The following is a 12593-nucleotide window of genomic DNA, read 5'->3' on the forward strand; positions in this document are numbered from 1 at the left end:
TGCCAAAATGTATTTTGTGTATCGTTGAGGTCTTACAAACATGTTGAGAGCTTCCACTAGCGAAACAACATGCTTTTGTGTGATGAAAACCAAACAGGGAACCTCTCTTAAACACATTGTTTCATAGCACTACTAGTACTCAAAAACTCCACTGGCTACCTTTTTATTATGGTGGTAAATACGGTGTTGTTGTCCTGAAGAAACAACTATAGGTGTCTTTATGCCTATATGTGAACTTTAATACACCTTCCCATTTTGCATGGTGTCCTCATGTCCAGTTCTCCCTCCACAATGTACTGAATCTGCCAGTTGCCTGGGTAACCGTGAGACTCAATGCTGTATTTCCCAGGTTACCCTCAGATTGTCCACAAGCGAGGAATGAGAGCTCGTCTCATGAGGCTTTGTCCATGCTCCACAGCCAAAAAGGCTTCCTCCAGTAATCAAAGCAAGTGGCTCTTCCAAGGCTCTCCTTCTCTCTCTCTATCTCTCTCTCTCCCTCTGTTGATTTTTTTTTCTTGTTCTCTAAGACTGTGTGTTTTTTTCCCTGTTGTGAAGGAATAGACTCAGCATAGGCTTTAGACACACATGATTGCTCTAACTGCATTTCAGCCACAGCATTCATTTTTACATTTTTTTTTCACAATTTTACATAAAACATTCTGGGTTTTAAATGTGTGGAAGTGGAAAGACTAATGCTGAATGTGTGAAATGATGTGATATTATACACAGTTTAGAGTGTTTGCTACAATATGCCCTTTTTCCCCCTGAAACTCTGTCTGTTAAAATGTTTTGACAAAGAAGCCTTAGCAAAGACAGCAACATATGAGATCAAGGAACTATTTCATTTTCTTTGGTTAACATCACTTATTACCTCACAGCCTCAGCTCCATTGCAGCAGGTTAATTGTAGTCTGTTACAAGATGTGAGCTTTTGGCTGTGGGCCACAATAAGACCCTTGCAGCTAATGAGGCATTTAGACAATGTGTCGCACTTCAGGTATATGAGAAGCCTTGCGCCAGAAAGGCTGCGCTTCGAGGACAGTGCAGTTGGTGACAGGGCCAAGACAGCATCCGCCATCATTACAGGCCCATTAAAAAGTTTCAAAGAGTTCAGCTGCCCTCCTTTATGAAGAGGCTCTCGACCACCAGGGCTTTGTTCTGGTGTATAACACTAATTACCTCTCCTGCCATATTTGGTGTAGAAAAGAAAAGGGCATTGAGATTTTTGTTTGGTTTTGTGAAATGACATTTTCAAATAAAAAGGATTTCATATAATAAGGAAAATAACTTAAAAATGGATTCACTTGTATGGATTTTTTTTTTTGTTATCTTGAAGGTTACCCAGAATTTGTGATACGTCATGCTAAAATGTGGCATTCTGGATAGAGGTTGGAATTTTATGAGCCTATTTGCTGCGCTACTGTCCATATTTTGAAGTATAATGGGATATCTCTAATACTAGCCTTGAAAAATGTTTATTTGCAAACATTCCAAACAGCATCTATTCACTCACATCTGACCTTCCTCCTCCTCCTCTCCAGACAGCGTCGAAGATGAGCTTGAGCTATCTGCAGTCCGCCATCGCCCCGAGGCCTTGGAGCAGCTTGAAGCCCAGACACGTTTTTCCCGCAAGGAGTTACAGATCCTTTACCGTGGCTTCAAGAATGTAAGTGACAAGACCACCATGTAGCCTCAGTACCATACATAATGTACAGCTCACTGGGCTTTGTTCTTTCCTGGACATCAAAAAACAGGTTTTCCTTTGATTTTATTCAATTTATTCTTTTAGACAACCTTCTGTAGTCGGCAGACATGTTGCTACCTGAGTCTTCAGCTCCACTTTCTTCTAGTTTTCATTGCTATTCAGCTTCAGCTCTGCTTGTGTATTGTAAGATAATAATAAAGCATCCAAGGAATCATCTGCATCCTGCACTAAATGTTATCACGTCACAATGTGCTCGCCATTAGGAAATTGAAATTTCTGTACATTGTTCACTGTGCCAGGCATAATTAGGTCATACCTCGAACCCATTGTGGAAGATAACTGATGAGCAATCCAGGTCACGCGTAGTCCTCAAGAGCGGCCCACATAAAGCCACCTCACTTCATTGTCACCTCTGGTGTGAGGCATAATGAGATGACCCAGAATTAACTCAACCCAAATTGTCTGGCAGTGAAAGTGAGCAGGATAGCGAGAGTCCTGTGATAGTGGAATTCCCGTGGGGCTTCGGTTTCCTGTCAAGCATGCACTGTGCTCCAGCCAAGTCCCTGCAAAGCCTGCCCATTAGTCCGCTTCCACTTGAGACAGAATGAGAGGTAAGAAGTGTACTAATGAGGCCTTTAATTTACCGCACCGCCTGATTTCCTTTACCATCACTGTGGGAGACAAATTTGCATATTTTAACTGAGACCTCCATGGTTTTTTTTGTGTTATTTGCTAAGGATAAACTTGTTTTCCTTTTTGCTCCATGATACTCATCACTTATTTGTAATAAGACAGGTATTATTCAGGCAGAAGTCCAAGTTAGACAAAGGAAAGAGTCATGGTACTTAAATTACAGCTACTAAATAGCTTTTGTTCATCACTGAGTCCACAGCGTAGCTCATTTTTTAACTGCCAGGGTCAAAATACTCATCTTTGTCTTGCCCCAACCCGGTGACATTGGCAGAAGAGAAGCAGGCTTTTTAAGTCCAGCCAGACTAATAGAAGCTGGCATGATCCCCATGATGAGAGATTTGGCCCTTTGTCCTTGCTGTCCCGGGTTTTGAAGCAAATCAAATGCCTCTAATGCGGGTGGCGGGATGAGGTCGTTTGTCTTGACAACAGACTTTACGAGTCATTTACTTGTAGCGCAGGTGGTCAGAGTGGAGCTTTGTCTCAGATCCAGCAATATGTCGCACAGGGACCAAAACAAGACCTCTGGCTCTGGGTCTTGATCTTAAAGTGGAAATGTAAGAAGAGGTCACCTTGAAGTGCAAGACAAACACTTTCAGGTATAAGAGAATTCATTGTTTCATAAGTCTCTTGAGCACAGCTTACATGAAATAACACAATATTGTCCTCACATCTAACTAAATCTGCCAGGCTTGCACAGTTCACAGTCCGGGACATTGCTTGGGGCATTAGATTAAAATCTCAGTTTCTATTCCATCAGCAATGAGTCTCTATTCACAAGTTTATTTCCCTTGCACCGCTTATTGCCGCATCGCTTGAGTCCACGAAGAGGAATTTCATGCCTGGCCAGTTTTGGATTTCACAGATTATATTTGTGATTTATTTTCATAGAGGAGCTCATTTTACAAACGTATTAAATGAATACAAATACATTCTTCTGACCTTTCACTCTAATGCTAATGAGATTGGCACTGAGTAATACACAATATAGCACCAAATGATTCAAAAGCTCTTTGACCATTATTGCAGTTTTTGTTTACAAGCAGATGAAGTAAATATAGAGATATGATAAAAAATCCAGCCAAAATTAACAATTATATATATATATATATATATATATATATATATATATATAGATAAATAGATAGCATAACCAAAGTCTTTTGATGGATAAGTTGATGTAGATATAAACTGTTTTATGTCATTCACAGGGCATTCATCACAATGGGATGCAGAAAAAACATTAATGACTGTTTTAGGAACAGTATGTTGATTTTGTGGCATCAAATTTGAACTTGATGGAAGTTTTATGAGCATAATTATTTAAATCCAACTTTAAATTGTGATGTACGTGACTACATCACACACTGGCTATACTGCCTCCCTCACCAATGTCATTAAGAGGCTGAAAGGACACAATAAAACACAATCACATGAATTCTACTGTCAATGTGAGACACTGTTCACCAATCACTAAGTCTCATTGACCTTTAATTTTCCTTCAGATTTGCGAGTATCAGTGAGCGAGGTTAAAAGGAAAAGCAGCAGCCAACTTGGAACACAGCCATTCTTATATTACTGTCCCACTTTATCTGAGTGTTATTAGTTTTGACAGCTGTAATTGCTCATCTGTGTACAGGCACACACACACTGAGAGAAGCATGCACATACTCAACGAGAGAGGTGTTTTTAAAGTCACCCCTTCCCCCCTTTAAGTACTTTAATTACATGACACTTCTTGCACTACTTTAACATGAGACTGTTGACACCACATTCAGTGCAGTGTTGCAGAATACAAACAATGCTCTAATTAACAAAAGCTCCATTAAAAACAAAGAAATAGTGTCAGTGTTAATTCCAGGAGGATGCAGGGGAGAATGTTAGGTTTTAGAGTGAATGTGATATTTGAAATTGTTACTGTGGTAGTAGTCAACCAAAGAAAATTTCGGTTGACTGAAACCATACAACTAAAAGATTAGTCACAGGGGGAAAAAATTAAAAACTGAACTCAGCAGCCACACATTTTTCCATTCTCTATTTCTCAGTTTAGCGTCTTCAAGTTAGACTAACCCATTGTTGCTAACTTTTAAACTATCCCTGTTTACTTTTCTCTTGATCATCAAAAGCTGCAGTATTTATTAGCTGCCAGATTGACAACTTGCTAACCGTTTCCTCTGCTCCGCTCGCATTCACCGTCATTTTTCTGCTGGTCACTCTACCACTCACTTACTACACACGCATATTACGCACTGCCCTATTCTTTAAAGAAGCTACACTAAGCTATTGATGTAGCACTTTTCTCCTTATGAAAGTAACATGGCTATTATTCAAATGCCAACTAATCAACTAGTCAACCAGGAGACTACAGCCCCAGAAATGGGCTAGTAAACCAAGAGACCTACAGTAATACTTAAATATTTTGGGAGTAATTTACTTTCTTGTCAAAAGTTAGTTGAGAAAATTAATGCTATGCTAATATGTCTGTTAAATGTGAAGCTATTACCTAGCTGGTTAGCTTAGCACAAAGACTGGAATGCTTAAACCAGGAGAAATGGCTAGCTCTGCTCTGAAGCTAACAAAATCAAACTCAGCACTTTAAAGCTCATGTAAGACATTCCTAATTCTAAAACTTCCTCAACAACTACAAGCGACCTGATTGTATGAAGTGTCTTTGTAGAGACAAACTTATACTTATTCTGTCCCCCATAACTTCCCCAAATTCTTGACCTAACTTTACCCACAACATAAACTGGGTCTTTGGGAGAACAGAAGATGAGCATCAGGGGACTCATGCAGACAACCTTGCAGCACCCTTTTGGCTTGAAACACAAGGAGGCTGTTTGAAGCAAGAACACAAAGTTTCATCACAGTAGTCTCACCCCCGCAGAGCTCTGTTTCTCAAAGTTGTCCATCAGAAATGGCCACAGGAAGCAGTAAACCCATTGCACTGTGTGATACTCACACTGAGAAAACTGTGTGTCTCTCACATTCCATCATCCCGGGAGACATAGCAAGTAACTGACTGTAGCATACTCTCTCCGGCCTATAGTGTTTTATTGCATATCAGTTTTCCCTCTTTTTTCTGACTGATTTTTATTGAGGCTTTATCACGTTATGTTGAGGTGTGTTCATGTTATTGTGTCAACCCCATACTGTCTGTTCCTTATCTTTCATTTCCTATAAGAGTCTCCACTATGACCATGATCTATTTAGAAACCCAGACAAACGTGCACCTCCCCGTTTTGGAAATTGTCTTTATTGGTTGAGCATTTCCTCTGTTCCAAAATTCAATATCCTGCCAGAGTGTACAGTGTGCAGCCACGCACCATGCAGAAGAACCTGCCTAACTATCTGCTTTTGTCAAGATGCTGCTCTGAGCATGGTCATCCATCTAAACTGCAGGTGGGTGACTTTGAATGGCTGTAAATGAGAATTCTGATGAGGCTCAGATAGCATGTGCAGTTTAAATACAACCAAAATGAACACGAGTCTTAAAATACAAAGTCATCCTTCTCAATGCATCTTTCCTCAGTATACAATCATATAAAATCAACCAGAGATTAACTAGCATCTTATTGGCAGTTTGAAGTTAAAGACTAACTTAACACCAGGCTGAAATGCTGTGCTTTCTTGATCTGTCAGGTCAGGTCAGTTTCTTGACCTAGCATCAATAATGTTTGTGCCTCGGTACTGACAGTAATGCGGTCTTGTTGCAGGTGTAACCAAACCCCATAGTGATGTCATTGAGTACCTGACACACCCAGGTGTACAACTCCACAAAGCAAGGTGATAATGTTAACCACTGGAGCTTGAGTTATCCCCTGAAAATAAGAACTGTGGATAAACAAAAGTGTTTTTGCTACCTTAGAATGAACCCTTTATATCTAGGCTACTTAGGCACAGAGGGAGCAGATCCTCTTCCGTGGAGCCAGTCATGTTGCTATGCCACGTTTCTACAGTACCACAGACCGGACAAACTGAGCTCTGGCTCTAGAGAGAAAGAATTTTGTGAGATTCGCAACCACCATAGGTTCTTGGAATTGGAGGAGGAGGCGTATTCTGTTGGTTGCAATCTGCAACTTCACCACTAGAGACACCTTACATACTGGTCCTTTAAATGTTAAAGAGATACAAAAACTGCTTTGTTTTTTTTTGGGGGGGGGGGGGGGGGTCAAACTGAAAAAAGTTCAATAAACTATTTAAAAATTCTTTAAAGCACATCTTGTTTTTATCCCTCATTGGAAAAATTCATCAATGACCAACAAATATGCAAATATTGTTCATGTTGAACAAATTTTACTGTCTCAGAAAACATGTGTGGTGGAGGTTTCAAGTTTCAGTCACAGCTGTGTAGGTTGTATTTTGACAAACCTTTTTCAAATGTATCAGTGATTTACTTTAATATTGGAGATATAACTCTAAAATAGATGCTGAATTACCTGTACAATTTTGTTGTGTCTTCCAGGAATGTCCCAGTGGAGTCGTCAACGAAGAAACTTTTAAAGACATCTACTCACAGTTCTTCCCACAAGGAGGTTTGTACCCACTGCATTTGTTTTCGCTTTGTTCTTCTTATCTCCTCGGTGCTGGACACAAATAGTTTCTTACTCACATTTACAAAATTTGCAGAGTAGTTAAAAGATAAACTTCCATGTGAGACAGTACAGTGAGAAAGTAAGGGTGAAGGAGAGGGTAGTTTGTATTTGTACAGCCTGGAGTTGCTTACTGATGGCACTCATCATTATGCAAAGATCGTACCCGAGGGACAAAAGAAAAAACTTTAGAAGGCTTTGATATATCTGAAGTGAGAAGAAAGGCAGGCCAGTAAATATAATGGTGCACCACACACAAAACAATGATTATACTCTAAGCTCAGAACATGTTGCACTCCTCTCTCATCATAAAAAAACACTCTGAATGGCATTTCTGTCTTTGAAGTTGTACAGAAAAGCCAAAAAAAAATTTCCTCTTATTTGCTGCTTTGATATTTTAGGTATAACTGCTGGTGTTAATTGAGCTGCTATCATGGCAGAATATTATAGATTTTTTTATGTTTGTTCTCTCCATAGATGCGTCAACATATGCACATTTCCTGTTCAATGCATTTGACACAGATCACAATGGCACTGTGAGTTTTGAGGTAAGACAAGTATTATCATGAAAGCTCTGGGTCTGTTAGTTTGACAAATATCAGGACAATATTGTTTTTCCTGTAAGTGCATGCCAGAGATGGGGAATATTTACTTAATTTGGAAGAAGCAGTACAGTTTCTGGCAAGAAAAAGCTTTTACAAAACATTATAATGACAAAATATGGTCCAAAACACATATTGAGAGCTTTGAGTGCTTCTTTCAAATAGAGTTGTTCCACAGTGACTGAACTGTCTTTTCAAACTGTGCTAATTTTCCAAGTATTGCCATGGGGACGATCCCTCCATGGTACCAGTTGTTTGATCAACTTCAGTATGTTACATGTGGGTTTTCCCAGTGCCAACAGAATAACATCCCAAATAAAGAAATTGTCATTCATATCAAGAACTAGTGGTGCTCTGTGTGTGTGTTTTGGGAATTGTGACTATTTCAAAAGAAGTAAGCCCTGTCCAAAAAATGAAATCCCTAAACAAAAAAACATTGTTGATATTATCTTTCTTCAGATGCTGCAGGACCTAAAGCCTTTACACTAGAGGATTATGTAACCTGCAACTTCAATCATTTTAATTTAGTTTTAGATTGCCTACTTAAGATGCTATCATTAGTGATTAATATTTATGAAGGGCATACTGTATATTTTCTTAAGACAGAAAATATGTCATTACACCGAAACAAAAGCTTTATTTTCTAATATGCAGTCCATTGTGTTCAAAACTACAGATATTCCTAGAGGGCCTGCACAGATGATGAGTCTGCTAATAATTTGAATAATGATTGATTTTCAGTGTCAGCACCCTTTTTGTTTCATCGTTTGCCTCAAGTTAATACCTGCATGCTGAAATCTTGATGGCTGAGATACTGCATATTTATGTGTATGGTGGACATTGTTTTGTGTACATTGACAGAAAGCTTGTTTTTAACTGTGTCTTTTGTTTCACCTCAAAAGTAAATTCTCATGAATCATCTCCCCACTGCAGGATTTTGTTATGGGTCTTTCTATCCTCCTGCGAGGCACCATCCAGGAAAAACTCAACTGGGCTTTCAACCTTTACGATATCAATAAAGATGGATATATCACTAAAGAGGTATGTCTCTCTCAACAGTGCCAGCACTAAAATGTCAGGCAGTGCTCCCAAATTAAGCATTACATTTTCTCACTAGTGATATACAGCAATGCAAATAGATTTTGGTTTGATTTTCTGAGGTTTTGAGATTCAGAGTCTGACTCTGAGCTTTTTTGCCCTTTGCTTTAATACTATTGGAGCTGACTGGAATTTCATGTGGCGCTCGCAGCACTAAAAAATGACATTTAAACAAGACTTGGTAGTCTACAGACATGCAAAGGGCTGCACTCAGGTACAGCTGCACTTTGAGTTTAATGTTAATGCCCTCATACTTACAATGATAATGCTAACATGCTGATGGTAAGAAAGTATCATGCTTAATGTGTTCCCAGTTGTAGTTGAATGCTTTTTGGCTGATAGGGAAAATCATTACTTTTTGCAGCTATTTAGTCATGAGCCAAAGTGCGTAACAAATCAAATTCTAAATGATATGTTAAGTTATTACTGTTTATCTTGAGTGGGACATGAATGCAATAATCCACAAACCTCACTAGAGACTATTTCCTTCAGTAGAAAATTGTGTCAGTTGAAACTGTCGACAGTGTGAAGTATCCAAAGTAACTGGGCGAGATGGTTATCTCAAAAGCTTGGCATGTAAATATCAAACTTACCTGCATGTTTTTTGTTTATTTGTATTTTATCATTTAAATGAACTAAATGTTTCATTCATACCAATTCTATGCATTGTAGGAAATGCTAGACATCATGAAGGCCATCTACGACATGATGGGAAAATGCACATACCCTGTCCTCAGAGAGGAGACACCACGTCAACATGTAGAAGTATTCTTTCAGGCAAGTGTGTGGTTAACAGCATACTGTAGGTTCTCAGTAAGTCACAATTAAAGGAATAGTTTGACATTTTGGAAAATAGGCTTATATGCTTTCTTGCCATGAATTAGATTGAGTTGGCATGGTAAATATGAAGCTGGAGCCCAAAGGCGGTAGGCTTATTTTAGCATAAAGGCTAGAAACATGGAAAACTTGGCCCGGCTCTGAAGGTTTGTGGTTTTACTATCTTGGCAGACAGGCAGTGACTTCTTGAAATCCTTTCATAGTGAAGACATGAATGTAGCCCTGCACATAAACAACATTTTGTTAACTTCAGATAGAGCTATGGTAGCCATGTCCCCCTGCTTCCAGTCCTTATGCTAAGCTATGCTAACTGACTCCTGGCTGTAGCGTCCTATTTGCTGCAGCGGTCAGATATGAGAGTGGTATCGATCTTCTCATATAATGTCGACAAAAAAAGCAAATAAGCACATTTTCAAAAATGTTGGACTATTGCTTTGAGAATCTTTGCTAATTTTTCTTACACCCTGTCTCTAACAGAAGATGGATAAGAATAAAGATGGAGTGGTAACCATAGACGAGTTTATCGACTGCTGCCAAAATGTAAGCTTGAATACCTTGACACACCCAATCTTACTACTGCTGACATACTTACAGTTTCTCATTATGCTGTTTCTTTTTATCCACAGGATGAAAATATCATGCGATCAATGCACCTCTTTGAAAATGTTCTTTAACTTTTGCCTGACTTTGGAGGAGAATATCATCTTTAGCTTGGTCCAATAACTGACTTGGAGTCATACTGTGTACTGTGTGCTATGCAGACTTTTGACCATAGATAAAATATTGTTCATTACCGTGGGCCACAACACTCTGGAATTAGTTGCCATGTCAACATTTTATTGACTACATTGCTTAAATATATTACATAAAATGAATAGATAGGAGAGAATAAAGGATGTTTTGAAGCCACAGGCTTGGTTGAATTCTTAAAACTCAACATCAAGGTTGAGGTTTTTTTTCCCAACATCTGTCTCTGGAGTGTCTCTTCTATTTGCTGAACCCCGAGTTCTGCAAACTGCGTGAGCCTCCAACATTATCCACACAAACAGAATAAGAAATTTCTGATAAAAGGGTATAGACAGATTTCCTCTATCTCTGTTGCAGCCTCAACTTGTTTTATTTACTGCCAAGTGAAATCACTGTGACTTTTTACAGCATTGAAAAAAGAAAAGGAAAAAGAACACAACCACAAATATATCTAAGGCAACTTCACATTCATCTGTTTTTACATTCAAGATACTTTTTAGTGTGAACTGGCTTTTGATTCCAGAGTGTTGTAACCCCGACTTAGTTAACCATTGTCGTCTGTATGTTTGCTCTTTGGAAGGAAGCGTTTAGAGGAAAAGAAAACATTTTACCATTTTAAATTGTATATACTATAGATTAAGCGTTAAATACTCTAAGAACTCTATGAGAAAGTTTTCAACTTTGTTCATGTTTACTTGCCAATTGGAAAGAGACAATTTAAGGATTGTATTGATGTCATATCAGACCATAATGTTGATGGTTTCTCTACAGAAGCACACAGGTAGCTATATTTACCATGAGTATATCATTAGATGACGGTATCTTTAAGATAAATGCTGCTTTCAGTGTATTTCATTTAACACTATGTATGTATATTACCTGTAAAGTAAACCATCTATCAACATGTTTTATTTTGTTTTTTGCAGCACTGTTGAGGAGTTTACACTAAGAGCAGTGTTCAAGGTTATTTATATGGTATTATGATCATTGTACAAAAAAAAAAAAGGTTGTCAGTTGTACAGTATTAAATGAAAATGCGCTTTCTGGTGAATTTCAGGTCTTTAGATTTGTTCATATAATTCACTGTTTTTAATAAGAAAGGGCGTTTGGGGGTCTGGTTGCTGATACAAACATTGTAACTTTGTATTATACTCGGCCAATATGCTTCCTGCTGTATTCCTCCTCTTCGTCCTAGTGGGATAAAGTCACCAGGTCCTTATCAACCTGAATGATTCCTGCGGTCTGTGATTAAAGCATTGATTGGCCCCAATGGTGAGCAAACTCAAGGCATGCTGGGTAGAAGTCTCGCTGACTTAACTTCCTCCTGATGGCTGAGAGAAGTGTGTAAGTAAGTTCAAGAGTTGCTTCACATTTATTTAACTGTTTTCTTGACTTTCTATGATGACTTGGATATTGGATACAGCAAGCGTCCATCAACCAGCCGGATATCTGACATGTACGTAAGAATTGGTTGATATCATAAATGTTTGTCATGTCTTTACACTGTATGACTGAGTTGCAGTCACAAAACACACCAATCTCCTAATGAAGGCATGTTGGTCATCCATTATTTTAGTAAAGGAAGAATTTTGCTCTGTTGTATTGTTTTTACTCGTGTTATTGGAGGCAATTATTTGTGTGTTCTGCTCAAGAAAAGCATCAAACCTGCCATTCTTTGCATTGGTTTGTGTTTGTGTGCCTTACTGTTTGTAAAATTGTATTTTAATGTTTGGTTGTTGACTCGGTTTTACCAGTTATATGTTTTATGAAACAATCCCGACAACATTAGCCCCTTAAACATATCTACAGTTCCAGTATATCTCAGCCGATGAAGAGACGTACTTTCTGAACATAATGTAACATTTCTACATTTCTTGTGTAAATAAAATTGCAAGCTTTAAAGTCAGTGGTCTCTGACAAAAGTAAGAAAATAAACTATACACCTCGAAATTCCCAGTTTGTGTTATAAATGACTTTATGGGCATTAAAAGCTGCAGAATACTACATGGTTACATACCCACTTTTAGAGTGCTATAGCAGCGCCAATTAGAAAAATGTTTTATTCTTCAGATTCTGTATTTGGTTCGTATTTTCATTTCTTGATACGTATGAGTAGATTAGTGTTAATGAGATGATCTATTTTCAATTTGCAAATTCTGAAATTCACATTCTTGGATTGTTTGAGTGTGTGGTTTGAATGTTTTATGAAGGCTAGAAAGTGTCTTGTGAATTAAGTCATGAGGCGTTTCTGAACTTCATATAGTCAGCTTGTATTTATGGAGAGAACAGAAACCTACATTCAGAACAAATTTAGTTCTTTTAT

At 38.3% G+C, this 12593-nt stretch overlaps 1 protein-coding gene across 3 annotated transcripts in view; it reads left to right on the forward strand.

Moving 5' to 3' along the window:
* The window catches only part of kcnip4a (potassium voltage-gated channel interacting protein 4a), a 94560-nt gene extending 84363 nt beyond the window's left edge, over positions 1-10197 (forward strand). For all 3 annotated transcript variants that reach the window (XM_053342998.1, XM_053342997.1, XM_053342996.1), the window contains 7 exons: positions 1541-1665; positions 6860-6929; positions 7464-7534; positions 8522-8629; positions 9359-9463; positions 10001-10063; positions 10150-10197. In XM_053342998.1, coding sequence (XP_053198973.1) covers positions 1541-1665; positions 6860-6929; positions 7464-7534; positions 8522-8629; positions 9359-9463; positions 10001-10063; positions 10150-10197 — 590 coding nt within the window. The remainder of the gene's footprint in view (positions 1-1540; positions 1666-6859; positions 6930-7463; positions 7535-8521; positions 8630-9358; positions 9464-10000; positions 10064-10149) is intronic.
* The last annotated feature ends 2396 nt before the right edge of the window (positions 10198-12593 follow it).

Source organism: Scomber japonicus, chromosome 22, assembly GCF_027409825.1.
Source record: "Scomber japonicus isolate fScoJap1 chromosome 22, fScoJap1.pri, whole genome shotgun sequence".
Taxonomy (NCBI): Eukaryota; Metazoa; Chordata; class Actinopteri; order Scombriformes; family Scombridae; genus Scomber; species Scomber japonicus.